Source organism: Amphimedon queenslandica, unplaced genomic scaffold (genome assembly GCF_000090795.2).
Source record: "Amphimedon queenslandica unplaced genomic scaffold, v1.1 AMPQUscaffold_13514, whole genome shotgun sequence".
In the NCBI taxonomy this organism is placed as follows: Eukaryota; Metazoa; Porifera; class Demospongiae; order Haplosclerida; family Niphatidae; genus Amphimedon; species Amphimedon queenslandica.
In genome coordinates this window covers 225,387-244,518 of record NW_003546250.1, presented here as the reverse complement: position 1 = coordinate 244,518, position 19,132 = coordinate 225,387, and the positions used below count along the sequence as shown (strand labels likewise).

Genomic DNA, 19,132 nt, shown 5'->3' with positions numbered 1-19,132 from the left:
GCTAAGGTTTGGAGTGGGTGCATATGCACACTCAACAGTATGTGTAATGGGGATTTCTGAGGGGGTAACCCTAAGACTCATTTCTGCTGATCCTGCACTTGCATTGCTGTTATATTGCAACCTCACTCAGTAACGGTCTGTCACTCTGAGCTTTGAAAGCCTCAAGGAGCTCTGGGAGCTGCAGGAAGATCCTAACGACCCAAATGCAACTGGAAACCTCTTCATTGTCATGAACCTAATGGATTACCCTACATCAGAGTACTGTGGGATGTACTATGATTGATTTTGAAGCAGAGTTGATTATCATTTTGGAGGAAATTATGATTACTGAGTAAAGATAAATAAATGATGTGTTTTTTCATCACATTTCATAACTACATGGAGCTCTTATCTAAAACAACTCTAAAAAGGTGAGGGAAAATATTCATCAAGCCAGTTATCATAACTATACCCTCAAAATAACCTTCATTTTCAATAAGGAGGTAACCAGTACTATGCAACACTCCCTTTCCTAGTAGTGTACTATGCTAATTCTGTGTATATATGCATGAGATACAGTCCTTCCCCTTTTTTCGTCATTGATTATTGCATGATGTCATCATAAATTACAGTTTAACACTCATACCCTACATGGAATGAATGCACATAATTATACATAATACTAAATAACTCATAATAACTGCATTACCTGCACATGCATGGATTTACTATAGTTAGTCCGCATGAAGCCCATTGCTTCAAGGGAGATATAATTTCAACTGAAGTGAGCTTTGAAGTGTTTTGACACTTTGTGTAAATTAAGACTGAGCCATGACTCCACTAATTCTAAGTGTCTCTTACCTGCTGGGTGGGTCAGTCTCTGTCTGCATAACTTATTAGCCTGCACTTAACTTGTCATGCTCATGCACAACCTTTCAACATTGAAAGGCTTTATTCTCACCATACTCTCCAATACTAAACAGTGTATAGGCAAATGCTAATAATATATAAGCTGGCTATAGGTTACTTGCTGTATATAGGTGTGTCTTCAAGTAATGGGTATGTAAACTAATGGGCTAGTGCAATTACCACTGAATATCATTAAAAATCCCTTTTATCGACCTTTGGTTGGCATGAGGGATTCAGTATCAGTCTATGGTCACTCCTTTCAGTTTTGATAGCACTGCAGGGTTTTCTTAGAACTATGGTTCTTATCAGTTGCCTGAGCAATGTTTGACACCTATGGGTAGTCCCTGCTTCCTTCTGGGAGGTGGGCCCATGCCTCCTGGGAGGGAATTAACATTAGCTGGCTCACATATAGCTTATAAACAAAGTGCCAGCTGCAGTCTACCCTTAAGCTTGATTGTTTTGCATTAAATGTATACATAAGGATGTAATATGACTTCCCAGCTAACTCGATTATGGATATATGTATCATATTATTGTCTGGTAATAGTTCTAGTACCAGAGGGCCATGGGATATGTACCGTGAATGACATGATGCATATGTATTTTAATTGTTTTGCAGACACTACACTGAACTTAAACAGCTGCAGACGTACACAGAACTTTGTTATATCCTGTGATAGTATTATAATATGTAAATATATTATGTAGGAGTTACGGTACAAGTTCTTCCTAATGGACAAAATTCCCTTTTTAGCATTAATTGGTAGCAGGAACTCCAATGAAGCTTATCATCAAAACTGTTTGATACACTACCCACAAATCCTGCTGAATGACAAAAGGTACTAGCCCTTTTGTCATTGTGAGGATTTGTATGTTTACAATAACAGCTCTAATGTAATATACTACTGGTAGTATTGTGAAAAGCACCACAAGAACATCATAACTGAGGGAATTTTAACTCTGTCATAAAGTTATAATGATATTCATGGAAGATTAGCTGGTGGGCAGTAAAGTTATAAAAAGGGTTCCATAAATTGGAATATACATAGCTGAATTTCTTAAAAGAAAAACAAAGAATCGAATACCAAGAGATTCTCTCTTTTGCTTCTCTTTGCAACGGTATCTCTACTTCTCCTTTCCTTCAATTTTACAAGAACAAAAATGGACTCTGAGAAAGGTCTGACTCCAGCACCTTCAAAGGCTAGTCGTAGCAATTGTTGCCGAAACGTTCTTCTTGCAATTGCAATCACGACTGGGACTATTGCTCTAGCTTTATCTGCTTGCACTCTGGCACTGCAGATCACTAGCCATCAAGAACTTAGGAATGGTCACTTGCCACAATACACTGAGAAGCAAGAGCAAAGGATACTGCACCAGGTTAGCTTGCAACTTTGAGCAAGACATCCAAACTGCATGCACATTATGTATATATACCTTTTATTAAGTCATCCATCTCTTTCTTGTTTCTTATGCAGGTTGCCCAGTACTTGCATGATTCAGAATACAATGAAACAGCTAACAGAGTAGCCAGAAGTACCAGCTGCTCTTCTTCTCATGATTCAACTTTGGTGAGTTCAGACTATCAACAAATGACATCATTCATAAAATGTTTGCTTACTCTGCAGACTGTCAAACCATCAGCTCATATTGCAGGGAAAAGCTTTGGAGCCTCTAATATTCATCTTATTAGTAAATGTCCATGAGTCAGTAGATGCTTTATTGTATGCATATCTTTTAGAAACCTTCTTTGAGACCAGGATACCAATACTCTCTGCTGGCTGGAGTTGTGATAAAGGAAGGAATGGCCATGTTCTTGGAGGAATGAAGTACAACTCCAAGAACGGGTTTCTTAGAGTCCCAGTGGAAGGGATCTACTTCTTGTACAGTCAAATCCTTCTCAACATCACTTCACATGATGGCCCATCAACCAAACTAGGTCACATGACAGTCAGATGTGAATGTAAAGATGAGTCTAACGACTGCTACTGCTATAGCATGGAGAAGAACCTAGCATACACTAATCCTGGTAATGATATGGACGGGGACTTTATGCGCAGCTACACCACATGGAACAAAGGCTCGGCAGGTGGAAGCAAGTATCAAGGTGGTCTATTCCATTTGACAGCAGGCGATTATATTGCTGTTGTACCAGTGACACAAGATAATCCTGACAATGATCCAAACCTGAGTATCATTGCAAGGGATGTTGACTCTTTCTTTGGTGCATACTATGTGACTGGACTGAAAGCACCAGTTGCAACACCCACACCCTCACCATCTTTATAATTGCATTCCTTTTCTTAAGTTGTGTTTATTTAGTTTACTATAGTTTGTCTCTCTCTCTGTATTGTGTGTTTGTTAATGATTCATTCATTGTTATTTTTAGAAAAAAATATTTAAAAAATTGACACAAAAATGAAATCTATAGTCTAACAGGCATACACAAATTATACTAGTCAGTGAAGCATGTATAAAATAATGTTTAAAATTCAAAAATTCAAACATTGCTTGAAGCTGCTCTATCATTAATCCTTGGATTAAAACCGCCATTGAATGTGGCATTAATACGAATCTGCCGAAAGATGCGAGCATGTACATCAGCAAGTGGAGTCAAAAATGCCTTCATTGGCTCCACAACAGCTGGAATAGTTGCCCCACTAACGAACAGCGCGGATCTCATTATAGGCCACCACACCCAGGTTGTGACAAAAGCTAAAATGCTTGCAAGAAAGGCCCACACGAGAGTAATAAATATGCCAAATATCAAGACCAGGCCATTGTAGACTATCGCCTTTGTAAAGTGGAAGACCTTATTGTAGATAGCATAAACTTGAGGTATAGTTGGAGTGCTTTGGTGCTCATAAAAGACTGTCTTGAAATCCAACTGCAATAAAAAAACCAGTTATAGCTAAATGGCAATATACACTTGAATGTACATATAAACACAAAATGGAAGCTTACATCAAGGAGGGTTTCAAATGGCTCTGGTTCAATATTTTCACCATTATTCCGTGGCTGATTTTCTAGCCTGGTACTATTTCCAGGGTTTAGAAAGCTTAAGTTGTTATCATTGTACACAGATCTTTGGTAGCTTGGAGGAGAAGTGGGAGCAGCCATTCTTAAGTCATATGATGAAGTCGAGGATGAAGTGGGTGTAACTTTCTCAAACCTCAATGCTATGATAGTAGATGCCATAAATACCATAGTTTTACTGTCTGTTTATACTTTTAAAATATTTCATAAAAATAAAGAAAATGTCACACATTACTTGCAGCAATTCTATCTAAATTAAAACTCCCTCCAAGTGAAGCGTTAATCCGAATCTGTCGAAAAACCCGAGCCTGTACATCTTTTAATAGAGACAAAACTATCTTCAGTGGCTCAAGAAAAACTGGAAGGACTGCCCCCACGACAAAAAGGCCAAGTCGTATGCTAGGCTGCAATATCCAAGTCACCACAAAAGCCATCACACCTGCAAGAATAGCAAACAAGACAAGAAACCATGGGCCGATTATGAGGACAGCAACATTATAAGGTAGAGACTTGTGGCGAAAGAAGATGGTTGGGCAGATAGCTCGAACCTGAGGAATAGTAGCAGTGCTTTTGTGTTCATGGAAGACTTTATCAAAATGTAACTACAGGGAAATGCAAAAATCATTTTATAACAGAGCATGATTTTAACACCCACATCAGTCAGTGGTTCAGTAGGATCACTCTCTTGGTAGGCGAGTGGACCAAAGAGTCTGCTCCACTCGTACCAGAATACGCCTCTGGGGCCCATAGGCCTGGGAGGAGCCCTTCTTCCTAGATCCTCCAGGCGGGCAGCCATAACTATCATGAGAAGGAGTGGCTGTATTAACAGATGGGCGTGATCAGAGTTTTTGCCCACGTGCAAACACGTGGGATTGTGCTTGAACTTATAGGCGTGGTTTCTGTGCAAATAACATAATGGCTGAAGGTTCTGTGATCATAAAAGAGTTACTGAAGATAGATACTGGAGAGGAGGACGTGTTCTGTATCTGCCCATACACTCCTCAAGAAGGTATAGCCTCGGGTCACAGTTCAAAGATCAAAGTATGGAACAAGGACTCCTCATTGTATTATGAAGTATTACCACCAGTTCAAGGTGACGTCACTTGCATTCTGACCACGCCCACACACCTATTCATATCAGTCGACTCATCGCTGATCCTTTATGATCATCATGACCTGGCCACACCCACAGAAACCTGTCGGTACAATTCGGAGGAGATAAACCAAATGTCAATCAACACCTCTTGTAGTTACTTGCTCTGTGCTGATGATTCCGGTGACATATCTGTCATTGACATTAGCGCCATTGCTGCTGGTGGAAAATCTAAACTATACAAGAAATGCAAGCGCCATCATACCAACATATGCTCCAGCGTCACCTTGCACCCGTCGAAACACTGGGAGATGGTCTCCGGCGGACTGGACTGTCAACTGGTACTATGGGATTTTTCTCGTGGGCGGAGACTAGCCTCATTAAATATGCAAGAAGAGGGTGGGGCTGGGTATATGGTTAACCCTCCAATGGTACACTCAGTGTGTGGTTTAGGAGGGAACAGACCAGTAATAGCAGCTGGACTAGGTAATGGATCAGTGTGTATATGTCACGTAAGTGGATCTGATATTAACCTCACATCAACAGTGCAGGCTCATTCAAACAGTGTTGCTAGTGTAGTCTGTATCAGCAACAGAGAAGAACCTTTTAAATTGGATTCACACGCCAAAGGTGACAAAGCCAGTAGAGATGAAGAGATGTGCACTGATCTTGTTATATCTGGAGGGAATGACGGTAAAGTTATCTGCTCTCCTGTTTGGAAGACAGCACCTAAAGCAGCCACACCTTCCAAGTCTACTGGCAGTCATAGATCAAAAGGAAGCTCTCATAAGGTCCCACCTACTTACAGGATATCGGAGGAGCCATTAACCGTACATGAACATGGGTCAAAGGTCAACTGGTTGGCGGAACTGCCAGACTGGTCACCTGGTAAACATGTGGTAGGTGTGGCTGATCAGACATCTAATATCACATTGTATTTTATTGAATTATAAGAAATGAATTATTTTAAATTAATTAAGAGGTAAACGATTTAGGGAGAGAAGGAGAAGAAGGGACCAGCGGAGCAGGGAGAGCAGACAGCAACAGTGTCACCTGAAAAAGGAACAAAAACAAACTATTATAGATATACATGTACATATACATCCAATGTTCTATTTGTTATTCTATTTATAGTAACATACAGTATACCTAAACTATGATTACATAAACCCTCAAAGCTTTCAATATCACTCAGTAAAGAGACAAAATCTACTTCAAGAAAGCATAAGCAATGGCTGTATCTTTAGGAAAGGCTGAGGAGTTGATTGTGTGTCAAGATCGAGTAGAACTAGTACAGGAAGAAGTGATTGCAGACCCTGATTCTGGTATAGTAATGAATGTGAAGAAGACAAAAGTTGCTAAGGATGTAGGAGGTGGTAGGATTGCTGTTCAAGAGAAAATTGAACTCGAAGGAATTAAAGTTGACACTGGAAAGGTAAGACATGTTACAACACAGTGTAGCCTCTATATAATGGACAGACACTCTGGGAAGTCCTTTATGTGGAGGTTATTTTATACAGTAAGGAATGTAATTGGTACACTAGGTGCTGTCTGTTAAATGGAGGTGTACGCTATAAAGAGTGTCCATTAAGAGAGGCTACACTGTACAAGTAGCATGTGTTTTAAAAAGCTCTTAATTGACTTATTATTTTTCTGGTTAGAGTCAGAGCAACAGTTCAAAAGCTATTACAAATAGACAGGCTCAAAGCAGAAGAGCAGCACCTGTTCCTCCAACAATCGTCATCATTGATGCCTCGCCTACAAGAAATCCGCCAAAAAAACCAGCAGCCATTACATCAAGACCAAGTGCAACGAAGAACAACAACCAGTTGACCAGTGGATCGACCAGTAGCCTCACCAGTCGTCCAAAAACTAGTCCACAGTCAAATCCGTCTTCAACAACCGTCAATCAGAGATATTCTCAGCCAGCAACTAACATGCTCATCAAAAATAATATAAATGACAGCGATGAGGCCTCTCATTCCAATAAACAAAAGAATAAAAGTAAGCATGGATGCAGTACAAAAATATACTGACTGGCCCAGTAAAATTAAGCAATGCAAGGCCAGTGAGCGTAACTTTTAGCCATCATCCAGTAAAAATAAAAAGGTCTGTATATAGGCAATCAGGCATGTTGTTTTTGAAAGACGCTGCAGCTAAAAGATAAACAATAAACAAAAAATAACAAAAACTGTTATTAAAATACATGTACATGTACATGTACATGTACATCACACATCTACATGTACATGTATCTGAATCATAACAGCAAATAATTTGTATAGTCAATAATAATAATTTTTTTCTTTTATTACGTTTAGGTAAACAACAGTCTTGCACTGTGATGTAAAGACAATCATGGATTCATGGTCATGTTGTTTTATCAATGTTTAATGATCTAATATCTAAATGACTAATGTCCACTGTTTTATCAATGATAATAATATAAATAATAATAATGATAATGATAATAAGGCAATTCCTTACTTCATGTTGTGTGAGTGCTGATATGATCTGCTGGTCCTCTTCATTGAAATAGTTCTGAGATATGCTTCTCATTGACTGGTACACACTCAATACATTGTCCTAGTAGAATAAAATTAAAAAAATACTTGATTCCAATCAAAATTCATTTTTAAATAAATTTTTTAAAGTTGTTCCAAAATTGGGCCAAAGTCTCTGTACTATAGTACATGGTGTCTGACCAAATTTTGCCAAAAATGAAAAGGAGAGAATTCTCCATTTTATCTTCCCTCACCATCACTGGTTTGAACAGTATCTTCTCAGTCTCAGGGTTGGAGAGGTAGAGAGATAGGGACCTCTTCACAAGGGGAACTTCAGATCTTAGCAACTTATTAGTCTGTGATACAATAGCGTGGATCTCCTCTGAAATAATAAACAAACAAATAAACAAGTCACTAATTTTTCATAGTCTTTACTTGAGTCAGCAAATGGCTGCCTTGATATAAATTGAGCTGCTTCTTTCTTTTCTTTGCTGGCCAATTCAATGACAACATCAAATTTACTGAGCAAAGACTTCAGTGGATGAACAAGACTAGCAGTTGCATGCAGTATGAAGAGCTCACAGGCTTGCTTCAGCTGTAGGTCAACCTCCTGTACATGTACATCTTTTTATTATAAACATATTTTATAATAATGTGTACCTTTTTTGAGTCCAGTTGTGTTTCTATCAATTCAGGGACTCCTTCAAACAGAAACTCGAGGAAAGCATTGTTGCTGTTCAAAGAGAAGAACCTTGACCTTTTCTTGAGCAAATTAAAAGCAGCAGCTGCCAAAAACAGCATTTAGAAACAATGCTCTCTCTCTCTCTCTCTTTCAGCCATTACCTTTAGTCTTAGTGAAGTCAAGGGAGACTTCTTTCACAGAAAAGTTAACATTAAAGGCAGCAATCTGCTCCCTCAGTATCAGTAAATGTTTAATAAGAAACAGTTCAGAGTTTATGTCACCCTATCATCAACCATTAATGAATCCATTACTGATAATCCATACCTTCTTAGGCTGTATGGCATTTGCTGCTACATGTAATGAAGAGACACACTCACTAACCGCCTCTTGGGCTAAACCTTCAAATACTTTTCTCTACACAATAAAACAGAAGAAGATACTTAGAGTCACGTGTACCTGTACCATACAATACATGAACTGATGTTGATTTGTGTGCTAAAATACCCAAGGCTATAGCCCATGGTTTTTCCAAAAAATGGCTCCAAAATCACCCCCAATTTTTATTACATTTTTTGATACATATTGATGTCCTTATGCTGTGTAGAAAGTTTGAGCTAATTCCGACTTAAATTTTTTGAGTTACAGCCATTTTAAAAATGAGCAAATTTCTGAAAATTTCCCTGTACTATAGCCCATGGTTTTTTCCAAAAAATGGCGCAGAAATCACCCCCAATTTTTATTACATTTTTTAATGCATATTGACGTCCTTATGCTGTGTAGAAAGTTTGAGCTGATTCCGGCTTAAATTTTTCAAGTTACGACCATTTTAAAATGAGCAAATTTCTGAAAATTTCCCTGTACTATAGCCCATGGTTTTTTCCGAAAAATGGCTCCAAAATCACTCCCAATTTTTATTACATTTTTTGATACATGTTGATGTCCTTATGCTGTGTAGAAAGTTTGAGCTAATTCCGACTTAAATTTTTCGAGTTACAGCCATTTTAAAAATGAGCAAATTTCTGAAAATTTCCCTGTACTATAGCCCATGGTTTTTTCCAAAAAATGGCGCAGAAATCACCCCCAATTTTTATTACATTTTCTGATGCATATTGATGTCCTTATGCTGTGTAGAAAGTTTGAGCCGATTCCGACTTAAATTTTTCAAGTTATGGTTATTTAAAAACTTTAAATTTGTTAAAAACTACAGTTCAAGTTCTCTCATATACATTTGCATGTACAAGTTGATGGAGTACTCACCTCAAGGCACCTGTACAGTTTTGAAAGGAACATGAGTGTCCTCCTGACAGTGGGATACCACATAGCATGGAGATCAGTGATAGCTTGACCTCTGCCATATTTCTTCTTCTTACTGCCACTGGCACTGGATACACGAGACAAAGGAAAGGAAGAATTGTGAGGATCAACAGGAGTACTGGCTTCACTCTGTGAGGGAGGGAGGGAGGGAGAGGGTGAAGGAGGAAGAGAGAGGGTGAGGGAGGGAGGAGGGTAGCTAATGGCCTCTTACATCAGTGTCAAAGACTGAATCTGCATCTGAGAAGGTTTCGTTTTGGCGGCTCAAAGCAGCTGCTGCAGCCTGAGCCTCAGCCTGTTCAATAGAGGGAGTAATGTACACTGTACCAGCCACTAACCAGGACTATGAGTTTATCAGGGTAAGAGAGGTCACCTGGTGCTGGCCTGTATCTTTTAATATCAGTTTGAATATACCTCTGGGGGGAGGAGGAGGGGGCGGAGGAGTTAATAATGTTATATCAGTACAAATACCTGAGCTCTGAAGACAAGTCTCTGTTGTATGTCTCCTAAAAGTCCTTTGATTATTAAACCAAATCTCTCCAGCTGCTCTCCTTCATAGAAACATTAAAAAACTACTACACTACATGAACTTACCTTTTGGTTCAACAACCTCTTCAACCATTTCAACCTTAATAATATAAATAAATAAATAAATAAATAAATAAATAAATAAATAAATAAATAAACACCTTAAGTATAGTGCACAGATCTGTTAGAGTTTCCAAGTGGTTTATGTGAATGATGATCGGGCGGAGACTGTCGTACATTTGATAACAAAAACCTTCCAAGAGATCACTAAAGAGAGAGAGAACGAGTCACAATGGTTCAAAAGGTCTTATTCGAGTAACCATTAAGAGCATGTCGACACTTACTTGAGTTGTTGACTGTGTCTAGAGAAGAAGTGATAATACAACTGGTACTCATCCATACAAACCCTGGACACTAAATTACAGGCTTCTCTGATCTAAAATGAAGGAGGAGGAGGAGGAGAATAGTCTCTAATAAAGTGACCATGTACCAGTGAGCTGTATTCTGTTTGTTTGTGTTTAGTTAGTTCAAGAAGAGTAGCTGTCACTGATGGTGATAGCAAGAGACGTCTTTGAGATATGTAACACTGCAAGCAATCCTGTAACAGTGTGGTATAGCTGAAATAAAGAGAGAGGGAGGGAGGGAAGGAGAGAGGGTGACACAGCTGCTACTGCTGCTGTTATTAATGTACTAACTCTGAGGATTTCTCTGCTCTTAGTTCAACTTCACTCATCAAACTCTATCAAGAATAGAGCGTCACCATATGTAGTGACAGTGACAGCCGATCATACAGTACATTGTATAGGACATACTTTAAGTTTAGGAGCTGATCCTCTGAATTTACCATAAAACTGAGAATAACTGGTCTCAGGCATGCCCACTGACTGATGCTGCTGCTATAAAAATTAAATAAAAATAAATAAAATAAAATAAAATAAAATAAAATAAAAAGATGTAGATGTACCTGCAGAACTGATTGTGTGGTTGATCTGATAGTGTGAATGAACTGTTGCTTAATGGAGGAGAGAGCTTTAGACAGCTGCTGCTTATAACGAGCCAAATAAACTGAAGACTCTTTAAAATGAGGCTACAATAAGAGGAGGAGGAGGAGGAATGAGATATACTGTACATGTATGTAATGATGACTAAAGAAGTGTACATTTCAACTAACGAAATAATGATTGTATTAGTGGGCCCTATGTTACACAAAACTTAAAAATTAATTCACAGAAATACAAACTTTATATGGGTCACTCATAAATTAATTTTAATAGATAATAGAGATAAATTATAAAGAAAATCATTAAAATGTTCTGAATAGTCTTACATGTGACTCAATGAAGGCAATACACTCATCAAGACGGTTCAATAGGACTGGGAAGTGATCAGACGATGGAGAAAATGAGGGAGCATTTAACTTCTGTCCCAGCTGTTCCAGCTCCGTAAAATAGGAGAGTTTACTGGTGATAGCTTCGGCAAAGCCTGATAACTGATTCTATGGAGAATAAAAAACTATTTATGCATGTATACATGGGGTATAGGGTATTTCATGAAAAATAGCAAAAAGAGTTTTTTCCATTTAAAAAATTCTTCCTGATACATGTACATATACATGTTCTTATGTCGTATTTCAATTTTGAGTAGATTCCAATCACATTTGAATTTTTTTACAAATTTTTAAAGTTGCTCCAAAATTAGGCCAAAGTCCCTGTACTATAGTATAGGGACTTTGGCCAAAATTCACCGAAAATGAAAAGTAGAGAATTCTCCACTTTTATAATTTTTTCTGATACATATACATATTCTTATGTTGTGTTTAAAGTTTAAGCTGATTCCGATCACATTTAAATTTTTAATGAATTTTTAAAGTTGCTCAAAAACATGGCGGACACTTACTTGTTCTTGCACAAGTTGTTCACATGCTTCATGAAGAGCTTGCGTCTTCTCCGAGACAAGCTGATGCTTCCTATTCATATCATGGAGCGACTCAAGAGCAGCTGACAACTGATCCAACATACCACCACACTCAATACTGTACTGCTTCAAATGGGAACAATAATCCCTGAGGAGGGAGGGAGGGAGGGAGGAAGGGAGGGAGGGAGGAAGGGAGGGAGGGAGAGGGGGAGGGAGGGAGGGAGGGAGGGGAAGGGAGGGAGGGAGGGGCATAAAGCCAAACATGGTTTCTTCTCCCTAACCTATAGACACTGTCCTTATTTGTGACAACATCAGCATCCATTTCATCAAACCACGCCAGCAACTAACAATTAATAAAATAATGATTATTATTATTGATTAATTAATAATATCATGTACAAGTACCACACCTCTTGCATTGTCTGCACATTTTTCAATTTTTCTTCAATTTCAATTATCGTCTCATCTTTCTTGATCCTAGTAGGTATGATATCTCTACTGGATGATAACTAAAATTAATTTTAAAAATAAATAAATATATTATACTAATTAATGGTATCAAGCCTCACATTCCGAGGTAGTGGTCTATTCCCTGCTGTTGTACTTAGTTTCATGAATTCTTCTCTTGATGTCTCGTCCAGTGGAGCCAGTGACGACTCCCATTGACTTAAACGATCTCTAACTGACTTACCACTACCTCCTGCCATTTTGAAATGAGATCTAGTAGTTAAATAAACTGCTTAAGCTTTAACCCTTTGCACACTTAATTTATTAATATTTTGTTTGATTTTTAGGTTTTCTCTTCAGAAGTTCTTAATTCACAGCCCTGCTCATCATGAAGTATGTACTGTACCTTATTAAGTTTGTTTAATTAAATGGGAAGAGGTTAAAAACTAATCAAGCATTAATAATAATAATTCATTTCTAGTAACATGAAATCAGTCCGAGACATTACCCTGAGGGAGTTAGAGCTAGGTATTGAAGGTGGAGCTTCATGGCATCAGCAATACGCAACTAGTGCTTATATATTCATAGGTATCTTACAATATGTCACATAATCCTCAATTGACTTGTTATTAATTAGGTGGGTTGGACTATGATCTGACTGAAGGTGATGTTTTGTCTGTCTTTTCTCAGTAAGTAATAGCACTGGCGTCTAGTGTACACTTTAAAGTTTACACATTATTATTAATTTCCTGAGCATGGAGCATGTTTCTGGCCTTTGTCATACTAATCATCACTAATTAACTACCACATACTGTCAAATATTCCATAAGGACTGTGTGGCGTTCAAATTGAATGAAATATGTACTAGTAATCATCACTGTTTGAAAACATGCACTGCATATTGAAAATTAGTAATAATATAATTATACTGCTTATTTCAATGTTGTACTGATGTTACAGGTATGGGGAGATTGTGAACATTAATCTAGTGAGGGACAAGAAAACTGGAAAGTCGAAAGGTTTTTGTTTCATCGGATATGAGGATCAGCGAAGTACCATACTGGCAGTTGATAATTTCAATGGCATAAAAGTATTGGAATTAAAACAGTTGAAAGAAATACTTAATTTTAATTTTATATAATACATGCATCAGATGATATATTCTATTACAACAGCAGCTTATACTAAGCTATTGCTTATATTTTCATTTTAGCTTTGTGGGAGATCAATACGTGTTGATCATGTGCAGAATTACCGAAGACCAAAAGACGAACACGGGAATGAAATCATTGAAAAAGGTTGCGCACCAAAACCATTTTCACCTGAACCAAAGAAAAAGAAGAAGGCAAAGAAAGAAAAGAAAAGTAAAAAGAAAAAGAAGCAGAAGCTTGGAACTTCTAGTGACAGTGAAGGAATGAGCGATGATAGTGAAGAGAATAAAAAAGAAGCTACTGGAGAAAAGACTAGCCCAGAACAAAGAGAAGAAGTATCTGTAGAAAGAAGACGAAGTCCACATGAAAGAAAGGAGTTTAGGAGAAGAGAAAGAAGTCCAAGTTCAGGACGAGAGATGAGTCCTGTTGCAAGAAAGAGAAGTCCAATGGAAAAGAAAGCAGGAAGAAGTCGTTCTAGGAGTCCGGCTAAAAGAAGGAGAGAAAGAAGTCCAGCTGAAAGAAGGCAGAGGGAAAGAAGTCCAAGATGGATGAGTCCTCATATTGAGAGGAGGAGGAGTCCAATTGAACGGAGACCAAGAAGAGAGAGAACTCCCGAGAGAAGGAGAGAGAAAAGTCCAACTGAAAGAGGAAGAAGACATCATTGAAATTATTAATCTTATTGCATGCTACGAGTTAATTATATTTATTAATTATACATTTGGCAGAATAGCCTGCAGCAGTCAAACTTTGAAGATGGGCAGTCTTGGTGGACATGTAATTCCAGCTATCTTTTTCCTGGTCTATGGCATCTGGTGGATCATTGGCACCTTCTGGCTCTATTTGAGTCAAAAGTACAACTTGAAGATCAAACAGAAAGGATTCTTTGACATTGAGAACATAGCAAAGAAGTCTTACATACCAATATGTCTCCTTCCATTGTGGCCAATTGAACCAGTTTTGAAGATACTCTTTCCTTCAATGGGTATCATAATGGAAGTGTTCTTTAGAGTGAGGTCTAGTAATGACACAAACCACTATGAGACTGGAGTTTGGTCCATGTACCAGAGTGATGGCTCCTTTGGCATACAAGTCAAACTGCACCACATTACTATGCACCTTTGCTTCATAGTCTCTGGTATTGTTGATCTCCTCTCTCTTTGCAGTCGTTATCCCAAACACACCTCAAAGCTCTTCCTGGCTCTTGCTTTCTTTGTTGAAATGTTCCTCTTCTACTTCCACATTCAAGGTGATAAAGATCGGAGTCAATTGGAGGTTCTGATGCATGAGCTCCTCATATTCAGTATTGGGGTTTGTGTGGTGTTTGCTGCTCTAAGGATGGTGAGATCTTCTAACATACTAATCAATGGAGGATTAGCTGTAGGGATAACACTCCAAGGTACTTGGCTCATTGAGATTGGAGTTGTTATATTTAGTTCTGTCAAGTGGAAAGATGTCCATAACAACAACATGTTCATTGTGGCTTGTTTTGTCTGGCACTGTATGTGCATTATAGTTGGCATGTTCATACTCTTCACTGCAATGGAGTATGGAGTACAGCGATACACTAAAAAGAAACAAGTGTACCAGCTTTTGGATAAAGACTTGGAGGAAACACAAACATAACTTAAATTCTTTAAAGTGATAAATTACTTTATTATTTTTATTATAACTTTTTTGTAAGTTCCTTATCATGCAGCACAGGAAAATAATGGCTACTAATGCTCATGCATCAACTTTAACTCTAACTCTATAAGCTCCTTTTGCATCAAAAATGCAGAATTTTTCATTAAACTTGGCTCATGCATGGTATGATGGCTATAATGTTTATATTTCTCAGTAATAATGCAAGTAGCCTAGCTCAGTCATCCCTGCTGCATGTATACTTATAGTCTGGTTTATTTCCTGGGCAGTAACGCATGTTTTGTGGTTTCTATTTACACAGTAATGTCATTTTACTACAAGGGCTGCATGTGGAGAACTGTAGTCATAGCTTGCATACTATCATTTCATTAACATTAATTAGTGAAATACCTAATTAACTTAAAGAGTAAAGATGGCCAGAAGTGGAGAAGGGGGCAGTCTGGGTGGACACATAGTTCCAGCTATCTTTTTCCTGGTCTATGGCATCTGGTGGATCATTGCCACCTTCTGGCTCTATTTGAGTCAAAAGTACAACTTGAAGATCAAGCAGAAAGGATTCTTTGACATTGAGAACATAGCAAAGAAGTCTTACATACCAATATGTCTCCTTCCATTGTGGCCAATTGAACCAGTTCTGAAGATACTCTTTCCTTCAATGGGTATCATAATGGAGGCTTTCTTTAGAGTGAGGCCCAATGACACTGAGCATGACCAGCACTATGAGACTGGAGTTTGGTCCATGTACAACAGTGATGGCTCCTTTGCTATGCTTGTCAAACTACACCATATCACTATGCACCTTTGCTTCATAGTCTCTGGTATTGTTGATCTCCTCTCTCTTTGCAGTCGTTATCCCAAACACACCTCAAAGCTCTTCCTGGCTCTTGCTTTCTTTGTTGAAACGTTCCTGTTCTACTTCCACATTCAAGATGATAAAGACCGGAGTCAATTGGAGGTTCTGATGCACGAGCTCCTCATATTCAGTATTGGGGTTTGTGTGGTGTTTGCTGCCCTAAGGATGGTGAGATCTTCTAACATACTAATCAATGGAGGATTAGCTGTAGGGATAACACTGCAAGGTACTTGGCTCATTGAGATTGGAGTTGTTATATTTGGTCCAGTGGAGTGGAAAGATGTACATAACAACAACATGTTCATTGTGGCTTGTTATGTCTGGCACTGTATGTGCATTATAGTTGGCATGTTCATACTCTTCACTGCAATGGAGTATGGAGTGCAGCGATACACTAGAAAGAAACAAGTGTACCAGCTTTTGGATAAAGAGTGGGAGGAAACTCAAACATAAATTAATTAATTAACCTCAGCAACATCAGTTTTTACATGTTTATTTTGCTACGCTAATTATGGACACTCCCCCGGCTAAGATGGCTAGGCTCATACACATTATGAATAAATTATTTGATGCAGCATTGCTCATAAATGTCATGGTTATTATTCTTCAAAAAAATAATAATGTTTATGAAAAATTTTTTGAATTATTCTAAATACCGGTGCGCATGCGCAGTGCAAACACTCCCTCCCAAGATGGCGGATCATACAGCTAAGGATAGTAAACCAAAGTTTGATATGTCCCATTGGTATTATTGCTCTTTATGGTGGAGAAATTATCTGTATTGGCAATCACATCTTGCTAATTCACCTCAAGCTACTACTCAGCCTGTCTATACCCCGCCATTTCATCCTTTTCAACCACCTCCAGTACAAGTGGTAGGAGGAGCTAGAGGACCTTCATTTACTGTCCATATAAGATTGACTACTGGTAAGGTATCCTCAATACAGTGTCTTTAATTAGAACTGTGTTTAAATAGCTGTGCCAACCCACCTTGATTGGTTGATTACTCAATGTTGTTATAGACTTCTTCAGGTGAGATTGACGGTGGCCTATGAATATCATTACTGTTTATTACGGTATCCACCTACGGTGATAAGTGGCCGCCATTTTGGACGGCAAGATTCAATGGAGGATGAATGAAGAAAAGGCAAAACTGATTCTTTTCGTTGGCATGGAGCTTTTTCAAGTTACAAAAGCTGGTTGGAGGAAAGAATGGTCGCTGCTAAGCATCTCCTAAAAGGGATTTGGTGCAATATGAAGCATATTCTTTATTACATCTTGCTTTCTGCATTAGCCCATTCATACTCCATAGAAAGTTGCCGTCCATGAAAATTATTTCAGAGTCAGCCAGGCTCAGTCACGCCCCTTGCCGTATATCATTCTTTGACGTAATTCATTCTCACCCAAAGAGGTCTATTGTTATTATTATTATCACTTTGTTTACAGTTATTATTGTTATCATTATACATATACGTTAGGTTTTGAAACATACTTTGCTCCACTGTGGCGTCGTGCTGTTGCTGAAGCTATAGATACATTACTTGTGATGCTATTACTAAAATGGATACTACCATTGCTTGACTTTCGGTTAGACAAAGAGCTTGCATTGTGTGGGAAAAACTTTCTGGAATTTACATGCTCTTGCAGAAGTATTGTAATTTCATATTGTTGTGTTTTGTAGTATTCCTGAGGTTCTGTTTCTTGGTACTGATGAGATAATGGGAATGGATGATGAATCCATTGAAGAAGTAGCTTGGACTATGATTGTATTCTTCATCTCTGTCATTCTAGAGAGAACAGTTCACATATTAATGGAGGCAAGTATCATCAAGAGTATTGCATGGTGATTTTACTTATTTACACACATTATTACTGTTTACATTAATGGTATAAGAAGAGCAAAGCTCAATTAGGTTAGAAGCACATGATTAGGTACAATGTAATGTGTAATCAAAACATTTCATTGAATATGGTATCCCATTAGTCTAAACACTACGCTCATTCTTTTATTTACTATACTTCTGTTCTTGTTCCTCTTAATTTAGTTATTGTGTTGTCATAAGTTTGGCTGTACACCAGGAAAATGGCTGCTGGGTTTACGTGTGTTCAACTGTACCTCATTGCATTATACACAAACTGATCCATTCAGAACTGTGAAGATTGAACCAGGAAATAAACTAGGACTCTGGCAGTAAGTGTATGTAGTATACTGCCTCTAATCTCTCTCCCCTCTCTCTCCATATTAGGTCAACATTAAGAGCTGTCTTTAAATCAGTAGTCAGTTTGTTCTGTCCTCTTGTTATATTCTTTATTGTTATGGACAGAGGAAGACCTCAATATGATAGAGCTTTTCGTACTGCAGTTGTACATTATAAATATTTGTACAGACCAATTTAATTATTTACGGCTTTCACATCTTTAGAATTTTAAGTCACTAATGGCAGTTTAATTTACTGCAATCAGTGCAATGCAGCTTTGTATGAACACAACCAAAGTGGATTCATTATTATTATTATTCAGCATTCTATCTGGATCAAAAGTGGCTTACTAGTTACAATTGCTACGAATAATCATTGATTTTAACTACTCTATTTAGATCTATGAGAATAATCAAACAAATTTAATTAACCGAGGGCGTATCCCGAGGTTAATTAATGTTTCCAAGGTAATCTAAACCACGTAGAAACCGAAAATGCGTTGTCTGGGTTCTTTAGATTATAGTCAGGTAATGTTAGGCAGTGGGCTCGTTACCAACAAGGATGATGCTGTTGCTAACCAGTCTTTTCCATGTTCTGAAAAGTTATTGGTCAGTGATTTTACCTTGGGAGACGCCGTAGCGACAGCACAAGACAGTTTCAAATCAAAACTAGCTAGGTCCGACAAAGATATCACTCGGCAATGTCTTCTACAATACTAGCCTCAGTAGCCTGTCCTGTTAGAGCTCTGCAGCAAACAGCACAAGGACAAAGATACGCTATCCCAAACCAGCAAGGAGTGCTGGCATCCGTAACCGGCGAAAAAACGAGGGTAGAAACAATTATTGGTGCATAAACCAATGGAATACTTGGTGTAGGTGCATGGAAGCTA

At 38.2% G+C, this 19,132-nt stretch overlaps 10 protein-coding genes across 12 annotated transcripts; 7 read left to right on the top strand and 3 right to left on the bottom strand.

Moving 5' to 3' along the window:
- Positions 1 to 102: 102 nt before the first annotated feature.
- Positions 103 to 3,296, top strand: LOC109585650 (uncharacterized). 3 transcript variants are annotated; one of them, XM_020001796.1, is made up of 5 exons: positions 103 to 410; positions 1,597 to 2,265; positions 2,364 to 2,456; positions 2,514 to 2,577; positions 2,627 to 3,296. In XM_020001796.1, the coding sequence occupies exons 2-5, from the start codon at positions 2,050 to 2,052 to the stop codon at positions 3,172 to 3,174; spliced, it is 921 nt and encodes a 306-aa protein (XP_019857355.1). In that variant the 5' UTR covers positions 103 to 410; positions 1,597 to 2,049; the 3' UTR covers positions 3,175 to 3,296. The 3 variants fall into 3 exon arrangements, with proteins under 3 accessions (XP_019857355.1, XP_019857351.1, XP_019857348.1); XM_020001792.1 differs by having other exon boundaries at positions 1,508 to 2,265; XM_020001789.1 differs by having other exon boundaries at positions 103 to 2,265.
- Positions 3,258 to 4,065, bottom strand: LOC109585694 (uncharacterized). The gene is made up of 2 exons (XM_020001821.1): positions 3,850 to 4,065; positions 3,258 to 3,772 (listed from the first exon to the last, which is right to left on the bottom strand). Exons 1-2 carry the CDS (start codon positions 4,003 to 4,005, stop codon positions 3,386 to 3,388), a joined length of 543 nt encoding a protein of 180 aa, XP_019857380.1. The 5' UTR covers positions 4,006 to 4,065; the 3' UTR covers positions 3,258 to 3,385.
- A 23-nt stretch (positions 4,066 to 4,088) lies between these two features.
- LOC100632316 (uncharacterized) lies at positions 4,089 to 4,786 on the bottom strand. The gene is made up of 2 exons (XM_003383095.3): positions 4,577 to 4,786; positions 4,089 to 4,523 (listed from the first exon to the last, which is right to left on the bottom strand). The coding sequence occupies exons 1-2, from the start codon at positions 4,724 to 4,726 to the stop codon at positions 4,146 to 4,148; spliced, it is 528 nt and encodes a 175-aa protein (XP_003383143.1). The 5' UTR covers positions 4,727 to 4,786; the 3' UTR covers positions 4,089 to 4,145.
- A 29-nt stretch (positions 4,787 to 4,815) lies between these two features.
- Positions 4,816 to 5,977, top strand: LOC105314917 (WD repeat-containing protein 53-like). Its single transcript, XM_011409349.2, has one exon. The coding sequence runs from the start codon at positions 4,837 to 4,839 to the stop codon at positions 5,965 to 5,967; it is 1,131 nt and encodes a 376-aa protein (XP_011407651.1). The 5' UTR covers positions 4,816 to 4,836; the 3' UTR covers positions 5,968 to 5,977.
- On the bottom strand, positions 5,912 to 12,676 carry LOC100639263 (conserved oligomeric Golgi complex subunit 3-like). The gene is made up of 23 exons (XM_020001761.1): positions 12,523 to 12,676; positions 12,364 to 12,462; positions 12,235 to 12,296; positions 11,936 to 12,101; positions 11,367 to 11,534; positions 11,004 to 11,126; positions 10,852 to 10,935; positions 10,735 to 10,778; positions 10,530 to 10,656; positions 10,384 to 10,475; positions 10,201 to 10,306; positions 10,106 to 10,139; positions 9,983 to 10,062; positions 9,850 to 9,927; positions 9,726 to 9,806; positions 9,458 to 9,643; positions 8,525 to 8,614; positions 8,362 to 8,482; positions 8,179 to 8,303; positions 7,954 to 8,128; positions 7,773 to 7,900; positions 7,502 to 7,600; positions 5,912 to 6,067 (listed from the first exon to the last, which is right to left on the bottom strand). Exons 1-23 carry the CDS (start codon positions 12,658 to 12,660, stop codon positions 5,990 to 5,992), a joined length of 2,484 nt encoding a protein of 827 aa, XP_019857320.1. The 5' UTR covers positions 12,661 to 12,676; the 3' UTR covers positions 5,912 to 5,989.
- Positions 6,074 to 7,186, top strand: LOC109585700 (uncharacterized). Its single transcript, XM_020001826.1, has 2 exons — positions 6,074 to 6,449; positions 6,676 to 7,186. The coding sequence occupies exons 1-2, from the start codon at positions 6,246 to 6,248 to the stop codon at positions 7,048 to 7,050; spliced, it is 579 nt and encodes a 192-aa protein (XP_019857385.1). The 5' UTR covers positions 6,074 to 6,245; the 3' UTR covers positions 7,051 to 7,186.
- Positions 12,677 to 12,700: 24 nt separating the features above from the next.
- LOC100639137 (RNA-binding motif protein, X-linked 2-like) lies at positions 12,701 to 14,296 on the top strand. The gene is made up of 5 exons (XM_003383148.3): positions 12,701 to 12,793; positions 12,882 to 12,988; positions 13,038 to 13,089; positions 13,361 to 13,490; positions 13,614 to 14,296. Exons 1-5 carry the CDS (start codon positions 12,789 to 12,791, stop codon positions 14,214 to 14,216), a joined length of 897 nt encoding a protein of 298 aa, XP_003383196.2. The 5' UTR covers positions 12,701 to 12,788; the 3' UTR covers positions 14,217 to 14,296.
- On the top strand, positions 14,297 to 16,679 carry LOC100639011 (transmembrane protein 45B-like). Its single transcript, XM_003383147.2, has 2 exons — positions 14,297 to 15,170; positions 16,495 to 16,679. The coding sequence occupies exons 1-2, from the start codon at positions 14,305 to 14,307 to the stop codon at positions 16,496 to 16,498; spliced, it is 870 nt and encodes a 289-aa protein (XP_003383195.1). The 5' UTR covers positions 14,297 to 14,304; the 3' UTR covers positions 16,499 to 16,679.
- LOC105314899 (transmembrane protein 45B-like) lies at positions 15,566 to 16,679 on the top strand. Its single transcript, XM_011409324.2, has one exon. It carries the CDS (start codon positions 15,605 to 15,607, stop codon positions 16,496 to 16,498), a length of 894 nt encoding a protein of 297 aa, XP_011407626.1. The 5' UTR covers positions 15,566 to 15,604; the 3' UTR covers positions 16,499 to 16,679.
- A 36-nt stretch (positions 16,680 to 16,715) lies between these two features.
- Positions 16,716 to 18,534, top strand: LOC105314894 (protein FAM8A1-like). The gene is made up of 5 exons (XM_011409317.2): positions 16,716 to 16,972; positions 17,524 to 17,632; positions 17,727 to 17,862; positions 18,091 to 18,236; positions 18,292 to 18,534. The coding sequence occupies exons 1-5, from the start codon at positions 16,738 to 16,740 to the stop codon at positions 18,440 to 18,442; spliced, it is 777 nt and encodes a 258-aa protein (XP_011407619.1). The 5' UTR covers positions 16,716 to 16,737; the 3' UTR covers positions 18,443 to 18,534.
- The last annotated feature ends 598 nt before the right edge of the window (positions 18,535 to 19,132 follow it).

What these genes read in the sequence shown, in the direction of transcription:
- LOC100632316 (XM_003383095.3), bottom strand. Translation starts at nt 4,726, where the DNA reads ATGATAGTTATGGCTGCCCGCCTGGAGGATCTAGGAAGAAGGGCTCCT. An exon ending in CTACTGAACCACTGACTGAT is followed by an intron (nt 4,524 to 4,576) that starts GTGGGTGTTAAA and finishes ATTTCCCTGTAG; the next exon opens with TTACATTTTGATAAAGTCTT.
- LOC100639137 (XM_003383148.3), top strand. An exon ending in GTTTTGTCTGTCTTTTCTCA is followed by an intron (nt 13,090 to 13,360) that starts GTAAGTAATAGC and finishes CTGATGTTACAG; the next exon opens with GTATGGGGAGATTGTGAACA. An exon ending in ATAATTTCAATGGCATAAAA is followed by an intron (nt 13,491 to 13,613) that starts GTATTGGAATTA and finishes TTTTCATTTTAG; the next exon opens with CTTTGTGGGAGATCAATACG.
- LOC100639263 (XM_020001761.1), bottom strand. Translation starts at nt 12,660, where the DNA reads ATGGCAGGAGGTAGTGGTAAGTCAGTTAGAGATCGTTTAAGTCAATGG. An exon ending in AGAGGTTGTTGAACCAAAAG is followed by an intron (nt 10,063 to 10,105) that starts GTAAGTTCATGT and finishes GTTTCTATGAAG; the next exon opens with GAGAGCAGCTGGAGAGATTT. An exon ending in GCAGCCATTTGCTGACTCAA is followed by an intron (nt 7,901 to 7,953) that starts GTAAAGACTATG and finishes TTATTATTTCAG; the next exon opens with AGGAGATCCACGCTATTGTA.
- LOC105314894 (XM_011409317.2), top strand. Translation starts at nt 16,738, where the DNA reads ATGGCGGATCATACAGCTAAGGATAGTAAACCAAAGTTTGATATGTCC. An exon ending in CAGTTCACATATTAATGGAG is followed by an intron (nt 17,863 to 18,090) that starts GCAAGTATCATC and finishes CTCTTAATTTAG; the next exon opens with TTATTGTGTTGTCATAAGTT. An exon ending in AATAAACTAGGACTCTGGCA is followed by an intron (nt 18,237 to 18,291) that starts GTAAGTGTATGT and finishes TCTCCATATTAG; the next exon opens with GTCAACATTAAGAGCTGTCT.
- LOC109585700 (XM_020001826.1), top strand. Translation starts at nt 6,246, where the DNA reads ATGGCTGTATCTTTAGGAAAGGCTGAGGAGTTGATTGTGTGTCAAGAT. An exon ending in TTAAAGTTGACACTGGAAAG is followed by an intron (nt 6,450 to 6,675) that starts GTAAGACATGTT and finishes TTTTCTGGTTAG; the next exon opens with AGTCAGAGCAACAGTTCAAA.
- LOC105314917 (XM_011409349.2), top strand. Translation starts at nt 4,837, where the DNA reads ATGGCTGAAGGTTCTGTGATCATAAAAGAGTTACTGAAGATAGATACT.
- LOC100639011 (XM_003383147.2), top strand. Translation starts at nt 14,305, where the DNA reads ATGGGCAGTCTTGGTGGACATGTAATTCCAGCTATCTTTTTCCTGGTC.
- LOC109585650 (XM_020001796.1), top strand. Translation starts at nt 2,050, where the DNA reads ATGGACTCTGAGAAAGGTCTGACTCCAGCACCTTCAAAGGCTAGTCGT. An exon ending in CTTCTCATGATTCAACTTTG is followed by an intron (nt 2,457 to 2,513) that starts GTGAGTTCAGAC and finishes CTTACTCTGCAG; the next exon opens with ACTGTCAAACCATCAGCTCA. An exon ending in CTCTAATATTCATCTTATTA is followed by an intron (nt 2,578 to 2,626) that starts GTAAATGTCCAT and finishes CATATCTTTTAG; the next exon opens with AAACCTTCTTTGAGACCAGG.
- LOC109585694 (XM_020001821.1), bottom strand. Translation starts at nt 4,005, where the DNA reads ATGGCTGCTCCCACTTCTCCTCCAAGCTACCAAAGATCTGTGTACAAT. An exon ending in CATTTGAAACCCTCCTTGAT is followed by an intron (nt 3,773 to 3,849) that starts GTAAGCTTCCAT and finishes TTTTTATTGCAG; the next exon opens with TTGGATTTCAAGACAGTCTT.
- LOC105314899 (XM_011409324.2), top strand. Translation starts at nt 15,605, where the DNA reads ATGGCCAGAAGTGGAGAAGGGGGCAGTCTGGGTGGACACATAGTTCCA.